The following is a 26,298-nucleotide window of genomic DNA, read 5'->3' as shown; positions in this document are numbered from 1 at the left end:
AGCAAACAAATACATACACAAACAGGTGGACTAAGGAACACACCTGACATTAATGTCTGAATTCTATATACACATTCCTGTGTCCCTTTCACATACATGTGCACATACACACCACAAAGATAAATACATTCACATACACACATACAAAAAACTGATTTTAAAAAAAATCATGATAAAGGATGTTGTGCACTAGCAAGATGACTGGATGGGCAAATATGCTTGCTACTAAGTTTGATGACCTGAGCTCGATCTCAAGAACCCATACAGTAAAAACAGAGAACTCCACAAAGTTGTCCTTTGACACATATACACGCAGATACCCCTTACCACACTGGGTTGTGTTTTACCTTCTGGTGTTGGTTTGTCCTGAGGAAGGTCTGGCATATTTTCATCCAAAAGGTCTGCTAAGGATTGAGAATTTGCCAGCAGCTTCTGGTAGGACATTGCAAATTCTTCATACTGTTTATGCCTATCTTCACTTAGCTCGCCTTTAGAATGCAGAATACGCCTATAAACAAACAATGAAATAATTTGATAAGCTTGTCAAAGCAGACATGATCATGGGAAATGATCCATGAAATTTGATCTTACCACAGAAATTTAACATAATGGTCTTTGCTAACTTAGTATTTTTTTTTTTTAAATTTCATGTTCTCTGGCTATATCTGAAAACTAAAATACAACAACAACAAAAAAATCACCTAAGCAATTAAGTTTACTCAAAGATTAAGAAGTATGCATTCAGAATCACCATAATATTTAACTTTACTAAACAACAAAAGATTATTTAGTATTTTGTTACAAGGACATAACTCTTTGACATATGGTTAATCAAAAATGTTTGCTTCACATCACTCCAAACTGGTTTTCAAAAGTAACATGTTATAAAAAGAAACAGTTGTCCTTAAATCTCAACAATGATTTCATAAGAAAATATATTTAACAATTTACTGTAAAATAACTATTGTTGTTATTATGTTACATTCTGCTTTCCTAAGACATACTGTTAGCTAAAAGACACCCACAAAAGTCAGTTTCTTAATATAACAGGTTCAAAGCCAGAATTGGCTATCCATAAAGTTGTATGATTTAAATCAAGATTATCTTTTGTAAAAATCCATTTCTCTAATATAGCCAGTTTTCAATTTATAGTACTGGTTCTTTATTCAGTGGATAAAAATAACTGATAAGCCCACTTACTCAAGTCCAGGCTTTCATGGGGAAGCCCAAGGATATGATTCTTCCTATTTCATAAAACTACCAATAAGTCATTCTTGGATTACTAATGTAAAACTATCAGAAAATAACCAACATGTATAAATCAAAATTTCTACCATATTAACATAAGCAGTTAAAACTTATACAGAAGGATATAATTTGTTCCACATTAAATACTTATATAATAACGTAACTAGTATTTATAAACAATACCATACATATGATAGAGTTTTTTGGGGGGGGTTGTTTTGTTTGTTTTGTTTTTTGAGACAGGGTTTCTCTGTGTAGTTTTGGAGCCTATCCTGGCACTCGCTCTGGAGACCAAGCTTGTCTTGAACTCACAGAGATCCCACCTGCCTCTGCCTCCAAATGCTGGGAATAAAGGCGTGCACCACCAACGCCCTGCCTATGATAGAGGTTTTATAGGTTGACTGAAATTGGGTCTCATGTAGCCCAGTCGGGTTTCAAGCTCACTACTGTTGTCAAGGCTGATCTTCAACTCCATGAGCCTCCTGTCTCCATTCCCTAAGTGCCTGGATGTGCTATTACACCCAACTTTCAATATAGGTTTTTAAAAGCCAATTATGAATTATAAATTAAAGCATTCCCAAAAGTAAAGTTTATTGCTTAGATTTGAGCATCCTTAGAAATAAGTTCTTATTTTTTGAGGAGTTATCCTCTTAAAAGTCACAGAAAGATAGTGAAAACTATGCCTACACTCACTTCTCCCTGCCTACTCAGAAGAGTATCCAAACATCCTAGATTACTCACCTAGGGAAACCTTCTCTGTGTGTAATAAATACTGGTTCTACTCTTTGGAGCATCAGCTGCCAATATAAGCACATCAATGCATGGACTCACTAAATCAATCATTTCTTTACTTCCCCAAATCTGATTAGGGTTTACAATGAGAAATTTTGGGACCAGGAATGTGATTCTGTGGGAGAACACTTCCCACAAGGCCCTGGATTCCAACCATAGCAACACCAAAAAGAAAGTAAGGGAGGGAGAGATGGAGGGAAAAATAATTTACTATCAGATATGCTTAAAATTAATTTTTTCACTCATTTTTTATGACTTTAAGGTATTAGCAACTTCTGTTTAACCATAATTATCTAGGCTAAAAGCATCTCTACAAAAACCAAAACTATTGTCTTAAAAGTTTCCGGAGCTAGGACTGCTAGGCTGTTACACAGAGAAACCTTGTCTAGAAAAAACAACAACAACAAAAAGTTTTCCATATTTTTTACTTTAAAGTAATATGATAGGCAAAATAAAAGTTTCTTTTGCCAAGTTCATAGATTTTTTTAAATATTTATTTATTTATTATGTGTACAGTGTTCAGCTTGCATGTATGCCTGTAGGCCAGAAGAGGGCACCAAATCTCATTACAGATGGTCATGAGCCACCACCATGTGGTTGCTGGGAATTGAATTCAGGACCTTTGGAAGAGCAGGCAGTGCTCTTAACCGCTGAGCCATCTCTCCAGCCCAGTTCATAGATTTTTAAAGATTAAAACAAAAATATGTATATTCATGACAGAAACTATTAACATTACTATGATCTTATTAGAATATTCAATCAGTTCTAAGACAAATTTGTAAGCTTTTAGTTAAAACAAATAAATGATTCAAATATACACAATGGGCTGTCAAAATGGATCAGCCAACACACTTGCTATCAAGCCTAACAACCCAACTTCTATATCTGGGACCCACAAAGTTAAAAAGAGAACTGAATGTGCACTGTAGCATGTACACACCTACATACACACATACACACATACACACATACACACATACATACATACATACATACATACATACACATACACACACCCACACACACCTGAACACCTGAGCACATATATATAATGCACACATAAATACACTAATAAGAATAATGTGCAAATTAGTATCAGAGCTGATAAAAACTCAAGTTCATTCTCATGTTAAACTGTTGTTAGGAGGGATAACAATGGTTCTAAGACATTTCAGTATAGCTAATGAAAATTACCATGCTACAATGGGGTCATTCAAATGGCTCAAAGGGTAAAAAGTGCTTGCCACAAAGCCTGATGACCTAAGTTCAGTTCCTGGTATATACATGGTGAAAGAATAGAATCAACTTCCACAAGTTGTTCTCTGACCACACATGCACCACAGAACAACTGTTCACATACATACAATTTTAGGAAAGAAACATGTTAACACTATTACAGTATTTGAAAAAGAAAAAAAAAACCAAAAAACAAAAACAAGTAGAGGAAGCCTAGAACACAATCTAGAAATGTATTTCTTTAACAAGTTTTCACCTTTTGGTCATCTGATCAACATGCATTCAGTCCATAAAAATATACAATACAAAAAATATACAAGTAAGAATTTCTGGCACATAAGCAGTAAAGTGATCATAATTTTATCATAATTTTATCATAATTAAAAACAGAGCTACTTAGGATCAACTTCATGTTTAAGTAGTTGCCTGGGGCTTTTGCACTTATCAATTAAACATGATTCAAATCAATGATTAAATTTAATTCCATGTATCTAGAATCTAGTTCTTCTGCAGTTCCACTGGGACAAAATTAAAACTTTAAAATTGGGGATGACCAAACACACATGTAGTGTTGACACACAAGGAAGCAAACATCCATACATATAAAATAAAACAAAAACTAAGTCTGGAGAGATGGCTCAATAGTTAAGGGCATTTGTTATTCTTCCAGAAGACCTGAGCTGGATTCCCAGCACTCACATGGTTTCTACCTGTAACTACAACAAAGAGGATCTAACACCTTTTCTCGATTTTGAAGGCACCATGCATGTATGTGGGGAAGAGACATACATGGAGGCAAAACACACATAAAATGAAAATATCTTTAAAAAAGCTTAAAAACTTCAGAGATGCTCCTTAACCTTCCCTTAAATCTCAATTCTGTTTTGTTTTGGTGACAGGGTCTCAGTGATGAGGTTATAGCTCAGTGGTAGATCACTTGTCTTAACACCTGTGAGGACCTACGTTCAATCCCAAGTATAGAAGGAAGGGAGGGAGGAAAGGGTCAGTTGGTCTTGTAGTGTGGGTTGGCCTTCAATTAAATATAATACCCAGATGGTCTGGGAATTAGCAAACCCCCTGCCTCTGCATCCTGAATGCTATGAATTACAGGCATACACCACCAAACCCAGACCATGATCAAATTCTTTAACAACTTAACAACATTAATTTATCTAGTTGTTTAATAGTTAAATACATATGTAGGTTAAGTATTCAGTAAAAGATCCCTTAGGAAAATAAAAACTAAGACTTTGGGATTTTTTTCCCCAACTACATCATAAACGAAGAACTTGAGCTCTGTTACAAACAGAACCCAAAGTGGTATCTAATTTGACCACTTATCCAACACATACTTATTAAAACAGCTCACTGAAGCTACAGCACAAAATAAGACTATTATGACTTTAAGCACAGAAATCTATCTTCAAAAGTGTTGGGTGGGAATGGAGCTCAGTCTCTAGTTTTGATTAGGCCTTAAGTTCAGTCTCCAATGATGAAATTAAGAACAAAACAAGACAAAAAACAAAATCTTGCCTTTTTGTTCCTATGCAGTGCTAGGGATATAACCCAGGGCTTCACACGATAGGCAAGCACTGTATTTTGAGCTCTACTTCAACTCCTCACCGAAATGTCTTAAATGAAGTGCATGAGAATGTTAACACTGAAAATATAAGCAAAATCAATCTAATGATAACCATGTACTAGTCCAATCTTTTTCGAAACATATCTATTAACAAAGCTGAACTTGAAAGCATTCTTTTCAAACCACTGTTAGAGGTCAGTAAACTTTTTCTGGAAAGAACCAGGAACTCACTATTCTAAGTTTTCTAGACCACAGGATCTTCACTGAAACTGTTCACTGCTACTGCAGCACAACAGTAACTGCCAGGATAAAACTTTTAAGAGCAGGGAAGTGTCAATTTCATTTAATTTTCACATTTTACAAAGCATTAGTCACCTTTTAAATTTTTTTACCCAACTGGAAAGAAAAAAACCATCCTTACACAAGTCACTAAAAACTAGTCAATGACCAAATCTGGCCAGTGGGCGACATTGTGTCAATCTTTCAGCATGACTAGAATTAGGTAAATCAATTAATTATCACCGTTAAAAATTTATTAACTACCTTGTTTCCTTTTTCCTTTCCATGCTTGCTCAACACTGAGGTAATGGTACCCACTCACAGATGTGAAAAGTGATGGAGACAAAAACCAATCCTAAATCTTACTAATATATATATATATATATATATATATATATATATATATATATATATATATATATATATAAAGATTCCCTGCTGCTCAAGCCTTTAAGTCCAACACTTGGGAGGCAAAGAAGGGTGGATCACCATGAATTTAGGGCTACAAATGTAAGACACAGTCTCCAAAAACACAGAAAGATAAAACCTCTTTTATTCAATGAGAGGTTACCATCAAGAAGTACCCTAAAAGTGGCCTTAAACTCATAGGGCTCTGACCACCTCAGCTTCCAGAGTGCTGGGATTAAAGGCACAGGCGACCACACTGTTTAGTGTTTTTTTATGTTACTATTATAACACTGACAGAAAATATTAAGTAGTTTATTCTTGAATCAAATATTAACCCATTAATGCCTCATAGTAAAAGGCATACTTTTTCTTTTCCAATTTTCCACTTTTATGATTTGACTTGTTATTCCTTTTTATTTTTAAGTATAGATTACTTATTTGCTTTATACTGTCTTAAAAATAAATTTTTAAAGTGAACTATGAGCATAGCTCAGCAAAGCTGGGGTTAAGACTATCAGAGTTCAATGTTCGAACATTGGTATTTAAAAAGTGTAACATACCAATTTTCAAAACAACAATGACTCAGAAGGTTTTCCAGAAGATCAAACTGGCAATATAGTAAAGAATAAAAGCATTTTTCTACATAGGAATCCACTACATGACACACATTTACATCAGAACACTATTATTTTCTCCATTTGAAGGGTAAGAATGCTGCAGCACAAGTGGGCAAGGTAATTTGCCCTAGAATGCAGAGGAAATGGCAAGTCTAGGATTTGGACCCAAGCACCCTGGTTCTGGAGTATGCATTATTAAAAAGTAGATTATGACTGTCTCTGAAATTACATTTTGCAGGGGGGGGGGTTCCCCGTGGTGCACACCTTTAATCCCAGCACTCAGGAGATAGAGGCATGTGATCTCTGTGAGTTCATGGCCAGCCTGGTCTGAGTGAATTTCAGGACAGCCTCCAAAGCTACAGGGAAATCTCATCTTGAAAAACAAACAAAAAAACCAAAACAAAAATCTATTTTAGACATATTTGAATTTCAATCTCTCTTAAACATACATATCAAAAACAAGCCACCAAAATCAAGGTGCCTATTTTAAATCCTCTTTTTAACCAAAAAGTTAACCAGGATTCCCTCTTGTTGGCATTTGAGTTGGTAGGGATGGATCGGCTACTGAGAAGTTTTATATTAAGTAACAGAACTAGTAGTGACAACACAGGTGCTGTATAGTTATGAGAAATAGAGCACTGAAAAAGAAAAAAAAACCAACTGGATATTGTCATTGGTTCTTCTTGGGCAAGTCCTCAAATTCCTTCATCACTCACCTTCAACATACAGATATTTCCTTTAGGGATATTGTGAAAACATCAGTAAATTATACATATAATGCATTATATTGATAGAAAATGGATCTCTATGAGAAAAAAAGTACTAAAGCCACTGTAAAAAGTAAAAAGTTTAAATGCCAAATATTATTTTGATCTTCTAGAAGTGAAATTTAAAAAAAAAAAATTTAGCAAGAATACAAGCATCCATGCCAGGCTATGTGACACACACCTTTCATCCTAGCCCTTGGGAGGTAGAGGCAGGTATCTCTGAGTTTGAAGCCATCCTGGTCTACAGAGTGAGTTCCAGGACAGCCAGGGCCTGTTTTGACAGTGAAATCCTGTCAAATCAAAACCTAAACAAACAAACAAACAGAAAAACAAAAAGCCAGATAGGACACATAAAACCTTGAAAATATGGTCATAACTAAATCAAGAAAAAAAATTCTGGGTTTTAACCTCTTATTTGCTACTACTGCACTGTCAAATCATCACAAAAATATGCTCTAGAATTAAACTAAATTTCTTACAATCTCATTTTAATTTTGGTTATGGTTATCTTATTTCATGAAGACACTAGTGTTTATATTGTAACTATTCTTATTCAAGTTTTTATTCAATTATGTCAAATTCATTTAAACAAAGTTAGTAACCTATGAGGAGGTAACAACAGAGGGTTCTTTTAACACTGTTAGAGCTTGCTTGAGGAGAATATTCAGTGAGGCAATATCTATTTTTGTTGTTGCTGTTTTCAAGACAAGGTCTCACTATGTAGCTCTGGCTGCCCCAGAACTCACTCTGTAGACCAGGCTGGCCTCGAACTCACATAAAATTATTTTCATTGCTACTTCATAACTATAACTTTGCTACTGTTATGAATCATAATTAAATTTCTGTGTTTTCCGATGATCTTAGGCATCTTACAGGTTCTTACCCTATAAAAGGGTAGTTCAACTTCTCCAAAGGGTTCATGACAACCAACAGGTTGAAAACTGCTGCTTTAGGAGTTGGTGATAGAAATACCTGCATAAACCCTGGCTTTCATCCCAACACACACACACCCACACACACCAACACATACACCATTTTGAGTACTGAAAATTACTACCTAATATTTGAATGTATTATTTTACTCTACTAAAGAAAAATTTGTTAACCATAACATTATATTTACTAAAAATTAAGTATTTCTTCAATTTTATTAAATGTCAAAAAACTAGTAAGACCTCTGTAACATAATAACCAAATACAACAGAAGGCAAAACTCCAGTTGGCAAATATTAATTTTAAAATCTATACATGCTGTCACTTCCCAGAGCTGCTTAAGATCACTTAGGCAAAATGTATAATAAAACATATTTTTAGGGCTGGAGAGATGGCTCAGCAGTTAAGAGTACTGACTGTTCTTCCAGAGGTCCTGAGTTCAATTCCCAGCAACCACATGGTGACTCGAAACCACCTTGAATGAGATCTGGTGCCCTCTGCTGGCTTGCAGGCAGAAGACTGTATACATAATAAATAAAATCTTTAAAACAAAAAAAAACCGTATTTTTAAAATAAACAAACATTTATAATTCAAATTTGTCAAAATTCACCATTCTCTAAAGTCAACTGCACTACTAGTCAAAGCTGTGAATTATTTAGGGTTAAGAGGTAGTGTATAAACTATAGGACCCATTATGAGAAAAGAATAGAGAACTCATTATCACTCATATAGTCATTCATTCCAGTGTCTTTAAGAAAGCACAAGAATTTATTGATTTTCATTATTTTGTTTTGTTTTTGAGACAGGGTTTTCTGTGTAGCCCTGACTGTCCTGTACACCAGACTGGCTTCATACACAAAGAGATCAGCATGCCTCTGCCTCCCAAGTGGGATTAAAGGTGTGCACCACTGAGCCTGGCCAAGAAAGCACCAGAAATTCTGAGTCAGTCTATGTTTAAAATTTAGTTGGACAGAACTGGACCTGGTGGCACACAGCTGATATTAATACCTGGGAGGCCGAATCAAGAGATCTTGAACTGGAAGCCAGTGTGGGTTACACAGTAAGACTCTGACTCCAAAAGACAACAAAATTTTTTTGTTAAATCAAATTTTAAGTATAAACTTCAGTGCACACAGAGTAAGATTTCACAATCTCTAAGAACAGTGCTTCCTAACAAGTTAAACAGCAAAATAACCAAAAGCATTTATGATTCCTAGAATGAAAATAGTGCATATGACTTTCCTAAGACACTGAATAATGGATTAAAAAAAATTAATTACATCTGAGTCTGAAGTATCAGCTCATTTATTATTCAGTTTTCTAGGTTATCACACCTAAGAGAAATTACTATCCATAATTGACTTTTTTCCCCATATAAACAACTACCGAGTCATGTTTTCAAAGGAGAAACTTTTTAAAAACTGATTACTTCAAAAGCAATAAGCCCTTTCAGAAAAAAAAAAAGGGATTCTGCACTAATCCATTTCAAGTTAATTTTTTTCCTTAGTGACGTTATCTGCATCTTCATTATTGAAGTTGATTAGCAACTGAAAGTATGTTGAGCCCTAAGTAACTTTACTAAACCAGATGTCAAATATTTTCTACTAAGATTTTCAAATCCCTGAATTACTGCATCTGTAAGTAGACAATGTATGCTGGGGCAAATGACTTCCATAATATTAATGTCAATCTACCCTGGTAAACTCTAAAACTGTAGATTAACAGTTCTGTTATCAATGGGCAGTGGTGGCATATGCCTTTAATCCCAACACTGGTGAGGCAGAGGCAAGCTAGCCTGGTCTACAGAGCAAATTTCCAGACAGCCAGACCTACATAATGGAACCCTACCTCGAAAAACAAACAACAACAACAAAAACCAGTTCTGTTATCAGAGCAGGTAAGTTTTTTGAAGAAAGGCCACAGTAATAAATGAACAGAAGATAAGTCTATCAAAACTGTAGGTGGACCAGCAGATAAGAACCCATTTACTGCTGGGTGGTGGTGGTGGTGGTGGACGCCTTTAATCCCAGCACTCGGCAGTCAGATCTCTCTGAGTTCAAGGCTAGTCTGGTCTATAGAGCTAGTTCCAAGACAGCCAATGCTACACAGAGAAACCCTCTCTCAAAAAACAAACAACCCACCCATTTACTAACTCTTAATAACACTTAACTAACACTTAATAACACACATAAAATCACTAGCAATATCATTAGGTTAAAATAGCATATCCACACCATCTAAATAAGTCTTAGTTAAGCAAACAGAGTGAGATACCACATCAAAAGATAAAGAGTTCAGCAAGTATGTTCTCAGGGTAAATATTACTGCACTAATTCAAAGTAAAGAACAACCTTAAGAGGGTAGTTGATCATTTGAACCAGGCATTGTGGTGCACGCCTTTAGTCCTATCACTCAAAGGATGAGGCCAGTGATCTCTACGTGTTCCAGGCCAGTCTGGTCTCCATAGCAAGCTTGAAGCCAGCCAAGGCTACCTAGTGAGACCCTGTCTCAAACAAACAAAAACAAACAGTCCATTTGAGAATCAGGCCTCCGTGTAAAAAGTCCTAAGCAAAAAAATAAAATTAACAAGACAGTTAAACAAGCAAAAGCAATATTGGTCACAGAAAAGAATGAATCAAAAACAAATGTCATCCTAAGGATAGTGAAAGTGTCTGAAGAAGATTGGAACAGTGTAGAATTGTAGACAGCTATCCAAAAAAAAAAAAAAAAAAAAAAAAAAGCAAGCATCTGGCAGTCAGCAAATATGCAACTGAAGTCACAGGAATCAGAGACACATGTCTCATTCTGGCATTAAATCACTGTAGTTTCTCTCTCCTAGGATGCTATAAAGCTAAAACTAAATACACAAACTCTAAAGTAACCAATAAAACCATGAAGAAGTCAATAAAATTCATAAATTGTTATATTTACAAAATCAGTTGTGATGTATTAGGTAGACAATATAAGGGAAAGGAGGATGAAAATGACAAAGCATTATGCAAATCATAATTAAGAAGACTTAAATATATGAAAACTAACATTTAAAGCCATAAACAAGAATGTTAATTGTTTCCACTCTTCTTTGAGATATGATTTTGCTATGTTGCCCACAGAGTCTAATTCTCACCTGAGTCACCTTTGGTCACTAGGACTTTTCACATAGTCTGGACATCAACCTGATCCTGTACTAATATACTACTACTGTCAAACACAATCATTGTCTTTCTGGTTAAATCAATCATCTTCCAGGGGTAATCACTTACACCAGTCCTCTCCCCCTGCAGGCTCAGGAGAACAGAAAAAGGTATGCCTCCTCATTAACGGGTTGATCAGTAGAAATTCTAGATCCCTACGTTTATAATTTAACTAGTGGTAAAGTATTCTGCTAAATGGAACTGATATTACTCCTTTCTGCATACCCCAGAACTCCATCAAATCAACAATCCCATTAAAGTTGGACTAATGCTCACAAATTGCATAGCTTATTGTTGCCTGCTCAGTGCGGACATTAGTAATTATGGTATCAATTTAATTGCTTCAAAAAGGGTCTTTTTACCAATGACCTCAGGCACAATACGTGACTTGGTTAAAATTGTAAATAGTAGTCCTCAGAAAGGAGTCCTGTCAATGCACTTTAAAACTTAGCCAGAGACACTTTTCATGACTATTTATCAAAATTCTGATCTGAAACACCACTGCTAACTAATGACTCATTTTCTTTACAAGAGCAAGCAGCAGCAGTGACATTAACCACTTAAAATACAAAACAATGAAAGCAAACCTGCTAGGAGACACACTGAAACACAGAAAAATAGTGGCAGGTCAGTTAAAGTGACAGAAACAGAAAATTTACTCAACATTAATAAGTTGTTTTTTGTTTTTGTTTTTTTTACCACAGGAAGCAAACACATCAAAAATGCAAAAATTACCACCTTCTTGCAGGTTTCTTTTAAAATCAGAAATAAAATCTATTGTAGAGTCACATTTACAGATGAGTACTTAAGACTATGCTACTATTGAAATTTTCCTGGATGCTAAGAAATCACCTGTAAGGAGCCCTTTTCCATAAGTTCTCTCAGTGGCATGAAGACTTTAAACATTTTAAGTACGAGCTCCACAATTAATTCTCAATTCTGAGAAACATTTGAAAATCACCTGTTTTGCCTCTCAGTATTCTGAAGCTCCCTGTGGTCCCTTTTCAGGTGTTTGGTCAAAGACGTAAAGTACTCTTTTAAAAGATTCTGGAAAGGCTGCTGCTTCTCTGGACTAATTATCTCACTAGGAGGAAAGTTCAAATTAAACTTCTCTGCAGCACTCTTGACTTTCCTTGGTACAAGTCCAGCAATATCATCTCCACAATGGCGACAGAAACTAATCACCACAGAAACATGAGTGTGGGATTCTCGATCAGCATTAATAATACTTTTTAGCTGTTCATAGATTAAGGAAAGACCTTCTTTGTCAGTGAAAATTCCCACTATTGTCAATTCTGCAATGAAACGCAAGTCAGTTCTTAGCTTGGTAATGTTAGGCGTTTTCTCCTCTTTCCTTGCTTCGAAATGTTTTTTCCACACCTGAAGAAGTGAGGGCGCGAAGTCAGCGTACCGCTGGTGAAAGAGAGAGCAGAGGTGCACGGCACAGTTCACATCAGAAATTTTTAATTTTGCTTCCACAATGGAAGCTACGGCTTCTGCAATATATTTGCTTAAATTCAGGCCATTAAAATCATGAGACAAGGAGTCTCTCTGTTGTTCCGTAATCGTTTTTAGTTTCTTGACAAAAGCAGTATTTTTCTTTAAGCTCGAATCTAGGCGGCTAAAGAAATTTTCCTCTGGTCGGTTGTCTGGAGCATTTTGGTTTTTGCTACGGAGTTCCTTTCGTAACTGATGTCGTTCCCAAGCTTCCTGATGAAGCTGAAGGGATTCTTCTTTCTCTCTACAGAAAAAAGACAAAACACAAATGAAAATGCACATTTTGAAGCAGCATTTATAATCCACTTAAGAGTAAAAGCCAATGAAAAGCTATGATCTAAGTATAAGAATCCGAGATATACAAAAGGTGCAAAATGACTTCCCACTACTTTTTTTTTTATTTTTGTCTTGGGGTACTGCAGAACCTTGGGCTTTACGTATGCTGGGCAAGCATTGCACTACTGAGATGTATTCACCTCTTTCAATACTTCCAAAGGTATCTTATTAATGACTTAATAATAGCACAGTAAATTATCACACCTACTGGGATGGAATGATTTTAAATTAATTAATCCAAATTGTTAATCATTCTATCAGTCTACAAGTTCAACTGATTAAGACATAATGTTCAATATGTAAAATATAAAATGATATGCCTGGGAATGATACCAATTGTTTAACAGAAGCAAACAGAAAAACATTTACACAAGAAACATTTCAGGTAAAGAACGTCCATTATAAAACATATTTAAGATGTTCTAAATTGTTAAGAACTGTTTTTCCATATTCAGCATGTATCAAACCATTGGTAAAAGCCAGCCTGAGTAAACATAAAAAATTGCCTTTAAAAAAAAAAAAAAAAAAAAAAAAGATGATGATCCTGGACTGCAGAGATGGAACAAAGTTAGGAGCGATGGCTGCTCTTCCAGAGGACCTAGGTTCAATTCCCAGCACCCATATTGTAGCTCATAACAATCTGGAACTCCAGTCCCAGAAGATTTGCTGCCCTCTTCAGGCCTCCAAAGACAATGCATGCATGTGGTGCAAAGACATACATGGTGGCAAGCACTCATATACATAAAGTAAAAATAAAATCCGACTTTTTTTCATTAACAACAACAACAAAAATCATGACTGAAGGGGCTTTAACATGGCACCAACAGTTTTTGCCTTATCTTTCTCCCCCAGTCCTTCTACCTTGCTAAACTGTTATATTCCTAAAGCTAGCTAGTCACCAAGGTCTATTCCCTTATTCAGCCACTTCCTCCTCCTGAGGCTAACTACCAAGGTCTGAAGTATATCAACCAAAAGCCCCCTTTTAGCTATACTAGTTAACATGCCCAAACAAAAAAAACAACTCATCCTAACACTGCCACATGCATCTTCTCTCTATCCAGGGGTAGTCGTTTAACCCTGGGGGCAAATACCCCTTCCTTATTTCCCTTGTTCCTCTTCCCTTCTCTTTCATTCTCTGTCTCCTGTCTTTTCCTTACTCCCAGCCCTTTGTCCCTCTGAGGCAAATAAATCTCCTTTGTGTTGAGAATTTGGTCTTGGGGTGTCTAGTGCCGATTTCGAGGTCCTTCCAGTGGCTTAGAATAGCTAAACACTGATACTCATTTTTTCACTCAGAATACAGAAAAAGTTTAAAATGAAGTCATGACTTGGGGAAGGGGTGGAAACAAGAGAAAATTTGATTTTAAGATTTTAGAATATAGTCGGGTGGTGGTAGCCCACACCTGTAATCCCAGCACTTGGGAGGCAGAGGCAGGTGGATCTCTGTTGAGTTCAAGGTCAGCCTGGTCTACAGAGCAAGTGCCAGGATAGACTCCAAAGCTACACAGAGAAGCCCAGTCTCAAAAAAAAAAAAAAAAAAAAAAAAAGCTAACTTTGAAGAGGCAAAGGAAACTACTGTGAAATCAAGTATGTTTACCAATTAAAATTTTAACAAGATGGGTCATCAGGTAAAAGTGCTTACTACACAAGCCTAACTAACAACTGAGTCTGATTATTAGTTTTAGAAGAAACGTAAATAAGCAAAAAATTCTTAAGAATGATGGTTGTGAATATTCTAAAATTGGCTACTACAACTGCCTTCCAGACCTCTCTTACTAAAAAGGGAGAAACTGAGACTAGAGAAATGTCTCAGTGTTTAAGAGGACTTGCCATTCTCCCACAGGACCCAAGCTTGGTTCCTAGGAACTATTATCGGGTGACTCACAACCACCTCTAAGTACAGCTCCAGGGATCTGATGCCCTCCTTCTGGCCTCCTGGGTCACCTGCACACATGATATACACTCACACAAACAAACATAAATAAGAAACATATATTAATAAGTAAATAAATAAAGGAGAGATTAAGGGTTTGTAAAGTGTATTGCAAAGTAAATCTTAGTTGAAGAACACTTGCCTAGCTTGTAGAAGGTTCAAGGTTAATCCCTACCACTGAAGGGCCAGGGGGAAGCTCCATGATAAAAGCTCTTAGAAACAAAAACCTAGATCACCCTAGACCTCATAAAACATTAAAGACTGCAATACTTAAAGCACCTCAAACATGTTCCTAGTTTGGAGAACTAAAACAAGCTAGCATTCTCCCAAACTTCAAGAAGCCGCACTCTCACTCCTTCACACCATAACTAAGATTTCTTACTTTAGCTGAGCAGCTGCTTCCTCTTGCTGCCGTTTGGCCTGCTCTTCCTGCTTTTTTTTCTCTTCCTCTTCATGTTTCTTCTTTTCTTCCTCCTCCTTCTTCTTTAATTCTTCCTCTGCCTTCACCTTTTCTTCCTCCTTTTTCTTACGTTCCTTGTCTTCTTTTTTTCTCTTATCTTCTTCAAGTTTCTTCTTTTTGTCTTCAGGGACTTTACTGACCTCCTTCTTGGCAGGGATCTTGAGATCGTCTTTTGGTTTCTCCTTGCTGCTCACTGGCCGCCTTTCACTGCAGTCTTTCTCCTTGTTGTTTAGTAAAGATTCTTTTTCTTCCATACTTGCTGACTTTTTACGCTCAGCTGGCATTATGTGACCCAAGACAATCTGTGAGAGTAAAAGAATGTCAGTACTGTGGGCAGAGTGGCTTTTATTTAATAATATGACATTGTATTTGAAACAAAATATATGAAGCCTGGCAACCATGAAATCTTAAAATATATTCAAAGTAATACTGCTGTGATGGAAACGTCTTGGGGGCTAGGGGTATACTGGTAGTAAACAGCTTGTCCAGAATGCACAAGACTCAATCTCCAGCACCATTAAAAAATTGTTGGTTTCATCCATGTATTATCACTATTAGTTATTCCTATATCTAAGTATTTTTGTTTGGTTTTGTTTTCACTTTTTAATTAAGGAAATACCCAAGCATAAAAGTGGGTTGGGCAGGGTGGTGTACACTTTTATCTCAGCATTTGGGAGGCAGAGGCAGGCAGATAGATCTCCATGAATTCTGGGCCAGCCTGTCTATATACCAAGTTCCAGGACAACCAGAGTTCGAGAGACCCCCCGTCTCAAAAAAGAAAACATAACAGAAGAGTGGCAGCACAGCACCTAGAACATCTAGACATATTATCCAGCTCCAACCACAATGGACTCCAAAACAATTCATCCCTTAAACTGGAAACAGCAGAGTAAGTTTTAACCCAAGTTTTTTACATGTGTAAGAGCAGTATCCAGTAGGCCAAGGCAGAGGACTGCTCTAGTTAAGAGGTAAGCCTTTGTTATATAGTGAGTTGCACACCAGCTTCAGCTATATGGTTAAGTCCCTAACTAAAAAAATAACAAAAACAAGGCTGGCAAGGTGGCCATGGATAAAGGACTTGCCACCAAGTCTGACATCCAGGAATGCACAGAGTGGAAGGAGAGAACCAATTCTTACAAGTTGGCATCTGACTTGCACATACACTAAATCAATAAGTAAATAATTTAAGTTTTTTTTAAAAATAATTTTATTTTTATTTTATGTGTATTGGTGTTTGACCTGCATGAATGTCTGTGTGAGCATGTTGGATCCTCTAAAACTGGAATTACAGACAGTTGTGAGCTGTCATGTGAGTGTTGGGAATTGAACCTCAGTCTTTTAATCTCAATAGTAAAAGGCAATATTTATAAACACAATGATTAATAAATCTGTATATTCTGTTCTGGTGTTTTTTGGTTTTTGTTTTGTCTGTTTAGCATGGAAATGAAACCCAGGCTTTCTGCCTACAAGGTAAGCATTCTACCACTGAGCTGTATCCCCAGCCTATAAGATAATTCACTCTTTGAGGAACTAGGAGGTTATTCTATATCCCTGAAGTAGCTAGACGCCTCTATGCCTCCCATCTAGTAAATGCAACAGTCCCTCCTCAGATGAGACAACAAAAATGACTTGATATTAATAACTGCTCCTAAGGGACATAAGAATCACTGGCTGAAGAACCACTGCACTAAGCCACTTCAACATAAAATCTATAATTCAGTTCCTCAGAACCACCATATTTCAAGTCCTCAGTCCCCCATGCCTAGTGGTTACCTAACAAAACAGTACAGATACTGAACATTTCCACCATCATAGAAAGTGCTATTTGGACAGCACTAAACAAACTCACACCCTTAACTGGAAACTACAAATACTGGAAGAAAAAAAAAAAACCTGTATATCTCATCAAAACATAGAAGTTTTGTAAAAACATATTTCTCTACCCAGAACTAGTTATCTCATATAATTTTTCAGGCAATATTTTTATGTTTTAATTTCTAAATAATCTAAACATTACCTATAAGAAAAACCACAATTTAATTTACAAAGTATAAAATTACTTAAACTTCTTGGTGTCTTAGTAAAAGTTAAGGATATACATAGTATTCTTAAATATTTTCAACTATAGCATTTAAATTCTAGCAATAAACCCCAGGTTAATAGCTAGAACATTTGCAATAATAAATAAAGTATGAACAAATAAGGAATTTACTTGAACACGCTAAAATATTATCCCAGAAAGACAACCCAGACCAGAATTCTGTAGGTATACAGCTTAGTAGTCATAGTCTTCACCTCCTTCAGCCTTCCCCCTTTCTTCTTTTACTTTCCTGTTCTCCAGAATATACCCACCTTTAATGTGAAAATGTCACACTCTAAAATTAACTTTCAAACAGTATACCACCAAACTAAATACTAAACATTTTATGTAAATTCTCACTTAATACTAAAATCTTTATGAGGTGGGTATTGTTTTCCCTATTTTATAAATGAGTAAATTGAGACTTAACCAAGTAACTTGACCAAGGCCTCCACAGCTGGTGATAGAACTGGAATGTGAACCCACAGTCTTAACCAAAGTTAAGAATCCTGAGAGTACCACACTGTGAAATGGAAGACTTGATCACAGACACCTGACTATGACAAATCATAGAATTGTGAATCTCAGTAGAGGTCTCTGATAATGGCTAAGCACTTGCTACATACAGGTTTTAACTTATTAGCACACTCTGCCTGAAAGTACAGAGACAACATAATGTCTAAGGTAATTACACAATTTTACTTAAGGGTATTAATCATTAAATACAACAAAATTTTATGAAATATGGATTTTGTGATTTGAAGTATAAACAAGATATTTCAAGGATTACAAGAATATAGAATTCTCAAGCAACAAAAATAAGAACATCAGAATTTACAGCTAAGGTGTTGCTTACAAATTAAATCTTAAATTCTTCTAAAGCATCAACAAACTCACTTTTTATCTGACAAACCCATGAAAGGTCATCATTTACAAGCTCAAAAGGGTCCCAAACATTCATAACTTTCCAATCGTCATTTAAATGGAAATAACTACTACACTAATAGATGGCAATAGTCAATGAGAAACTGAGACAAATCCTGTTTCAGAAGATGATAAAACAAATTCCCACTAGATCTGTAAGTCTTGGTGTCAGAACTAAATTTCAACTAATAAATTTGTAAGAAAAAGTGCAGGCAACAATGCAACTTGTAAAAACAGAACCATTTTCAAGTCAGAGTTCAGGTTTGCATCCCAACTCTGTACCTTACCAGCTATGGAAATCAGGCAAGTTAACTATTCTGTTTATACTAATTATTCATCAATAAAATGGAGCTACTGCTACTTATCTTAAAGAGTTACTAAACTTATAGCACAGTGGCTACCATAAAGCCATTGAATAAATGTGAATTCTCTTTCACACCTAACACTGAAGGAAGGACTGTCAGATTTTACCCACTCCAAACTTCAGCTTTTACACTGAGTGTCAAAGGCAGTGTGATCTGCCCAAGATTTACCAACTGCTGTAGTGGCTACCCAGTTCTCTCTCTTTTCCGCTACATTCAGATTCAAAGGAGTTTAAAAATCAAATAAACTAGAAAACAAACATGAATCTGATAAGTACTCATTTGTATCTTGCCAATTTTAAAAACTTAAATTGAAAAATAAAAAATTAAACTGAGCTCATATTTAATAAAACGCTAAATCCTTACTTACTTTAATAACTCTAACAACAGCTAAGTAATTCACATAAGGTATTTCCAAATTTCCCATGTAACACTATATGAAAGTAAAGAATATAGAAGTTAGTGGTCTTGAAATTGAAATATGAGGAACCCTTACAAACTACTTTGCTGAATACAATTTTATTCAGACAGCCCTTAAAAGTAAAGTATGGTTCAAACCCACCTTTCTAGCTCCCAAAATAGTGTCCTGACACTTGGTATGTATTATTTTATTTGGTTTTCTAGATATATTCTAAACCTCTAAAAGAAAGTAAAAACTACTTTACTAGTAAAACAGATTTCAGTGCAGTATGCTAGAGAGGACAGGGAACGGAGGTGTTTCCCTAATAAAGCTATAACTTCACTAAGTACCATATGGTCTAAGTATGAAATCACAATTAGACTGTTCTGAAAATACTACAGAGTAAGAGAATGCTGGTTTACCTTTCAAGTCTGTGTTTTGAACTCAAAGTGTTCTAAAGGTATCAGCACAGAGATATCTTCCAGTCTCTGACTTTATTCTTTTACAAAGTCCTTATATATGTGAGACTCATTCAAAATTTTCAGAAATTTCACCACAGCTCAAAAATGGCTTTCCTGATGATCTGTACGACTTTTATGACCACCTAAAAACTATGACAAATGAGAAGGGTCAGTGACAGTCTTACTTTCGTCTAACGTGTCAGTCACCTCATTTAAGACAGCAGGACTAGTCGCTACTATGCGTACCCCCAAACCTGTAAGGGGCCTCTGCTTGACTCACCAGATCTCACATCATGTGATCGCCTCCTTCGCTCAACAGTACTACTAAGAAAGTACTGAAAGTCTTGGGGAAGAGGGGGAGAATCAACCAGCCTACCTGATTAAAAGGAAGTAAATCCAAACAGCCCCAGTGCCACCATCCGCAGGTCCACCCCAAGCCTCTTCCCTGCACAGGCATCTCCCACAAACCCCCGCTGTGGCTCAGTGTCCCACCACAGACACAGTTGCCGGCCACAACTCCCACTCCTTGGGGGTATCATCCTAGCCCTAACCCTAACTTCCAGCCCCACAATCCCTCAGCACCGAAGCCTCTCTCTCGGGCTCGTCTGGTTACTCTACATCGCCCCACTTCCTCGTCCACGCTTCCCTCCCTCCGGAGTCCGGAGCTCGCCCCAGCCTCTTCTCGCACTCCTCCACGCCCCCGAAAACCTTCCCCCTCCACAGCAGGCTCCCCCGCCTCCAGCCCCGAGGCCCGGCCCAGGCATGTGGGGCAGGCATCTCTTCTGCCGCCCCTCACGCCAGCCTCGGCCCGGCCCGGCCGAGAGATCCCCCACATTGGCCAGCCCCTCCGGGAGAGGGGTCTGAGGAGAACGACGTCCGACCCGCTCGTCCCTCCACTGCTCGCCGCCCCCGGAGAGCTGGAGTGCGGAGTCGCCTCTCCGGTCCCTCGGGGAGTAGGAGTCCAGGCCGGTCCCCCTCAGCGCCAGATCTTCCCCATCGTTGGAGCGGAGGGGAAGGAGGCTCCCTGGGACTCACCTAGAGCCTGTTGTCAACATTAGCCCCGGGTTTCCCAGCACCAACTCCAGCGCTCGGGCTCTCCCCTCCCCTCCCCCCACCTATCTCGCAGCCGAGGGCCCGCCTTCCCTCAGCTCCCCCTCCTCCCTCCGCCCGTCGGCCCTCCCGCCCGCCACTCACCAACGCGGTCCCGCTGCCAGGGGGGCGGGGCGGAGGGTGGGGAAAAGGAGATGGCTGCCCTCAGTATTGCCCAATCAAAACTGACCCACGTCGCCAGTCCTCGCTCCGGGTTGAGACCCTCATTTTGTCTCTGAAGTGATCTATATATGCCAAATCTGAAGTATATGCCATCCGCTTCAGCGACTCGTTCAAATTCCCCTATCTGTGGATTTTTTTATACAGGCAATATATAGGGCAACTGCTCCCAGCGCCTCCAACCAGGGCCTCAGCGGAGGGAGGAGTGTTCCAAGGACCGGGGGCGGGAAGTGGATTGGTCGTCAGGAAAGGGAAAGTGCCTGAATTGGAGATGCGCAGGCGCAAACACTTCCCCGGCGGTGCGGGGAGAGGGGGAGCCGGAATGAGGCGGGGCGGGACTAGAGGAGGCGAAGAAGAGTGGTGGGATAGTAGAATTACGGAGCGCTATCGAGGACAAGTTTGGTCATTTGACTCTCGGAGGAGTTTCCTGGTGCGAACGTAAGGGAGAGAGAGGTTCAAGGAGGCAAAGTTTGATTGGACTAATACCGAAGAATTGAAGTTTTAAGAAACTGAAAGAAGCAACAAAAGAATATGGCTGGTGAAGAAGGTAGAGGTTGCTTAGGAATAATACTAGACCGAAAGTCTCGTGGGGGACTTTCCAGAATCAGTTTCGGGTGTTGGACCTGAAAAACAACTAGAATGGAGAGCAATCAAAACTTTTCCCATATGATTCTTCTGGAAAGCCCTCTATTGTAAGCATTTTAATTTTTACAGTGGAATGAAATCCCCGTCTTTTAAAGGGATGGGGTTACTAACTTGAACCAAATAGACTTTGCAATGCGCTGTCAGCTGCTCGACCTACTGTTTTCCTAGGTGGATGCAATTGTGCGTCTGACCTCCGATTTTTGTTGAAATTGTGAATCTGCCAGGATGTGCATATGGTTCCGCTCTGGCTGGCCCGTAGCCAGGGGAGCAAAGGTGCAAAACAAGCCTGGATTCTTGCTTTACAAGAGGAGCCTCATCAGTGTTCACGCCCACGCAATGATCTGCTACCAACCCAACTACTTGAGATGTCTAGGCTCCTTTTTATTCAGCCTTTGCCCATTTGATTTGTCTTTTCTTTTTTTCTTTACTTTTGTTTGATTACTTTACTTTGATTTGTCTTTTCTTTTGTTATTGTTAAGTAAATTCTCTTTCAAATTATGCACTTCCTGTGTTAAATTTTTTTCTTGTTCAGAACAACCACTAAGTCAATCACATAAAGGGTACCAAAGTAGAGAAAGATGAATACTCCGTTCTGTACTATTGATAAGAGATTTTTTTTTTTTTTTGGTATGGCACCACACAAGTGAGGACAACTTACATTTCTTCTCTTTCCTTTTCTTATTTTGTCTCACTGTTTGATCCTGCTCCAGATCTGGTGTGCTTCTCATCTGTAATACCAGCGCAACAGGAGGATTGACACAAGTTCGGGGCCAGCCCCGCACACATAGCAAAATCCTATGTCAAAACAAAGTATTTATTTCTTGGGCCTGGGGATATAGCTTAGAGTGTTGCCTTACGTTGCCTGAAGCCCTGGATTCCAATTCAGGATCCCACTTTAAAACACAAAAAAAGAGAGCTGGAGAGGTTGCTCATCAGTTAGAATCACTTGATCTGGGTTCAGTCACGCGGTGGCTCACACCTCCAGTTCCAGGGCCTCTGACACCCTCTTCTGGCCTCTGCATTGCACATCTATACATTCAAGTACACATGAAGTAAACATTTTTAAGGACTTTTTTTTTTTTTTTTTTTTTTGGTTTTTCGAGACAGGGTTTCTCTGTGTAGCGCCACCAACGCCCGGCCTATTTTTAAGGACTTTTAAGAAAAGGAAGGAAAAAGAAAAGATTTACCGGCTGGGCGTTGGTGGCGCACGCCTTTAATCCCAGCACCCCGGAGGCAGAGATAGGTGGATCTCTGAGAGTTCGAGGCCAGCCTGGTCTCCAAGCAAGTGCCAGGATAGGCTCCAAAGCTACACAGAGAAACCCTGTCTCCGAAGGAAGGAAGGAAGGAAGGAAGGAAGGAAGGAAGGAAGGAAGGAAGGAAGGAAGGAAGGAAGGAAGGAAGGAAGAAAAGATTTACCCCTATATTAATGGACAAGTTCTCATCCTAACCAAGTCAACCAGTATCTTGTTAACAGGTGTTATTATGAAACCTTGTAAAAACAGGGATCAAAAGAGAAGAGCTAAGATACAGCTCAGTGGTAGAGCATTTGTTTAGCATGCAGACAATTCTGGGTTTGCTCCCCAGCACTAAATCATAGTATTTTAATACACTAAAGCCTGACTTACCCAGCTAGATATAATTAAGAGGACAGCTGAAACACAGGAAGGAATTCTGCCCAAGAGATGAAAATTTATTCAACTAATCATGAATGCTGCTCCATATACAGCATGGTTGCATCCTCTTCAAACCTGTGTTAAGTTCAACAGAAATTGGGAATATTTCACCTACCTACCCTGCTAAACATTCTAACTCAGCAGCACAATATTCTTAGAGTATTAGTTATTAACTCTCATGAGCACTTAAACGTTAGCAACTGGGAATTGCAGCTGCCTAGCATCCAAGCTAAAGTTTGCTATCTTCAGGGGAAAAAAATTCAAAATGTGAGTGTCTACCGAATGTAAGTTTACTTTTTTACCAACATAAAGTCAAAAATCCTAAGTTGAACCATAGTTACATTTGGGACCATCTACAACCATAAAAATGGGTAAGACTGCCAAAGAAAATACCAAGAAGTAGAAAGCTCAGGACTAGTCCCAGAGAAACTTCTAAATATATAAAAGTCAGGTCTGTAAATGGGAGATGAAGGAGGAAAAGAAAAACCAGTAAGTGCTGGTGTCATGAAAGGCAGAAGATGAGAGATTTAGGGAAGGAAAGCAAGTAACTGTCAGTGTCACTGAGAAAATGAAGAATATGATGAGAAAAGTTCATTTCAGGAACCATATTGGCCTTGCAGACAGCAGGTTGATAAAAATATTAGGATCATTGAAAATTAAGTTGGAGATAGGGGGGAAAAAGACATATTTGGGGAAATTTATGAAGACCAGGAAGAAGAAAAATACAGCCATAAAAGAATGTGAAATTTTGTTTGATTTTTGTAATCAAGTGTTGGGATCAAGCCCAGTGTCATGCACATGCTCGACAAGTACTCAACCACAAAGCTACAACTCTATGCCTCTTTCTTCCTTTATGTATTTTTTAAGTGAGATAAATGGCCTGGTGATGATGATGCACACCTTTAGTCCCAGCATTTGAGAGGCAAAAGCGGGCAGGTCTCTGAGTTTGAGGCCAACCTGATCTACAGAGTGAGTTTCTGGACAGCCAGTGCTACACAGAGAAACCCTGTCTCAAAAAAACAAGAAGAAAAAAAAAAAGAGAAATATAGAATATGTTCTAATGAAAATGATCCAAACGGGGGAGGGGGTAGGAGGGGAAGAAAAGATAAAGAGCAAAAAGGCCACTGTAGGGGCAAATTCCTTGTGGTAGAATGAGGATAGGGACTTGGAAGTGCATGAGAAAATGGTGCCCTGAGTCAAAGCAGAGACATTCTATGTTAGAAGACAAAGCAAAGGCAATAGGTGCCTATAAAAGTGAGTGTAGATGAGGAGGAAAATTAGGAAGGACTCTTCTTGATGTTATTTTGGATGTGTGAGTGCACATATACAGGCCCAAAGTTGATGCCAAATGCTTTCCTTAGTCACTCTCCACCCAGGGCTCTCACTAAAGCTGTAACTTGCCAACTTGGCTAGCCTGACTGGCCAACCAGCCCCAGGAATCCTGTCTCCACTGCCCCGGGCCTGGGCTTGCAAGCATAGACCCTACCCATTTTTTGTTTTTAACATGGGTGCTGGGATCATAGCCAGGTACCTATTCTTCTGCACCACACACTTCACTGAGATTCCTCAGTCCGTTCACATTTTTCTTTTCACTTTCCTTTTTGACATTGTTGAGGATCAAATCCACAGTCTCAAGAATGACAGAGATTCCAATTTAGCAATATTTTTAAAGCAAAGTCATCAGCTAAGAGGAGAGTGAGGGACAAGAATGGGGACATTTGGGATGAGAGAACATGTGGAACATGCCATGAAGAACTGGTCACATCTCCCCCAACAGTGGGTTGGCAGGCCAGGCTGAGAAGCTATTTGAATTTTATGACCACTGACTTGAAGGAAAACCATCAAGAGATATATGCCAATTTCTCTGAAAGAAATAAGGGCCAGGCAGTGGTGGTGCACGCCTTTAATCCCAGCACTTGGGAGGCAGAGGCAGGCATTATCTCTGTGAGTTTGAGACCAGCCTGGTCTACAGGAGCTAGTTCCAGGACAGTCTCCAAAGCCACAGAGAAACCCTGTCTTGAAAAACCCAAAAAAGAAAAAAAATAAATAAAAATAAATAGGTCGGTTTAAATCACATCTTGTTGGGGCTGGAGAGATGGTTCAGCAGTTAAGAGCACTGACTACTCTTCCAGAGGTCCTGAGTTCAATTCCCAGAACCACATGGTGGCTCACAACCACCTTGAATGAGATCTGGTACCATCTGCTGGCCTGCAGGCAGAAGACTGTATACATAATAAATAAATAAAATTAAAAAAAAGGCAGTGGCACAGGACTTTAATCCCAGCACACTGGGGAGGCAGAAGCAGGCAAATCTCTGTGAGTTTGAGGCCAGCCTGACCTACAGAGCAAGTTCCAGGACAGGCTCCAAAGTAAAAGAGAAACCCTGTCTCAAAAAAAAATCACATCTTGTTTTTGATAATGATAATAGCTGGAGTGTTATTATCCAGCTGGGCATGATGGTGCAGGCCTAAAATCCTAGTACCTAGGAGACTGAGGAAGGAAATGGAGAGTTTGAGACTTGCCTGAAATAGCAAGACCATAAAAAAAAAACAAAAAAGATACTAATAGTACTTTTTCCCTGGTGTGTTGTAAATAGTAAATGGCAGGGATCTAAATAAAATCACTTAGCACCAGCACTGGTAGTATGTGCTTGATGAGCACTGACTATTGCCAAATCATTTTGCAAACAATAAACAATCCAAATGGCTTTGCAGTTTGAATAATAGTGCTGTAATTTTCCTCCACTTTCTTTGTCTTAACACTGTTTAGAAATCTTTGCACCTGAATCCCTTTACTACAAATACTAGAAATTTGTGCCAAAATAATGAACTTCAAGAGGAAGATTGAAATGAAAGGGCAAGGTGGGGAGGAAGAGTTTTCTCGGCTATTGTAGCCAGTAATGGCAGAGGTTTGTAAGTATAATCATCTGTTCTGATTTCTAGTATCATTTCATTTTGTGCTGCAGAATAACCAGTCAGTGTATCCTCTGGGGAAGCAGATGGGTAAGGTGAGAAAAATCAATTCTCTGCCATCTAATTGTTCTTCACTATTGAACTTTCTAGCTGTATTTCTAGGTCCCTGGTGTGGGCTATCTGTGATTAAATAGTCTACACATAATTCAGAACTAAAATTTCCAAAGCAGTTGAATACTGGTCCCTCTCATACTTACCTTTGTGCATCATGCGTGGCTGTGTGTGTGTGTGT

The 26,298-nt window shown here is 38.3% G+C and overlaps 1 protein-coding gene and 1 long non-coding RNA gene across 6 annotated transcripts in view; one reads left to right on the top strand and one right to left on the bottom strand.

Annotated features, from left to right (window-relative positions):
* The window catches only part of Upf2 (UPF2 regulator of nonsense mediated mRNA decay), a 105,676-nt gene extending 85,011 nt beyond the window's left edge, over positions 1–20,665 (bottom strand). For 4 of the 5 annotated variants that reach the window (XM_027405169.2, XM_027405172.2, XM_027405173.2 and 1 more), the window contains exons 1-4: positions 20,543–20,665; positions 15,203–15,582; positions 12,019–12,798; positions 348–508 (exon numbers count right to left, since the gene is read on the bottom strand). In XM_027405169.2, coding sequence (XP_027260970.1) covers positions 348–508; positions 12,019–12,798; positions 15,203–15,564 — 1,303 coding nt within the window. In that variant the 5' untranslated portion in view covers positions 15,565–15,582; positions 20,543–20,665. Of the gene's footprint in view, positions 1–347; positions 509–12,018; positions 12,799–15,202; positions 15,583–19,468; positions 19,658–20,542 lie in introns of all 5 variants that reach the window. The other variant, XM_027405170.2, reaches the window with a different exon arrangement.
* A 388-nt stretch (positions 20,666–21,053) lies between these two features.
* Positions 21,054–21,923, top strand: LOC113834623. Its single transcript, XR_003483287.2, has 2 exons — positions 21,054–21,468; positions 21,590–21,923. It is a non-coding gene; the product is annotated as an uncharacterized LOC113834623 (long non-coding RNA).
* The last annotated feature ends 4,375 nt before the right edge of the window (positions 21,924–26,298 follow it).

The sequence above is a fragment of the Cricetulus griseus genome, chromosome 3 (genome assembly GCF_003668045.3).
Source record: "Cricetulus griseus strain 17A/GY chromosome 3, alternate assembly CriGri-PICRH-1.0, whole genome shotgun sequence".
In the NCBI taxonomy this organism is placed as follows: domain Eukaryota; kingdom Metazoa; phylum Chordata; class Mammalia; order Rodentia; family Cricetidae; genus Cricetulus; species Cricetulus griseus.
Note: the sequence above shows the minus strand (reverse complement) of the source record. Positions and strands in the feature narration are given on the sequence as shown.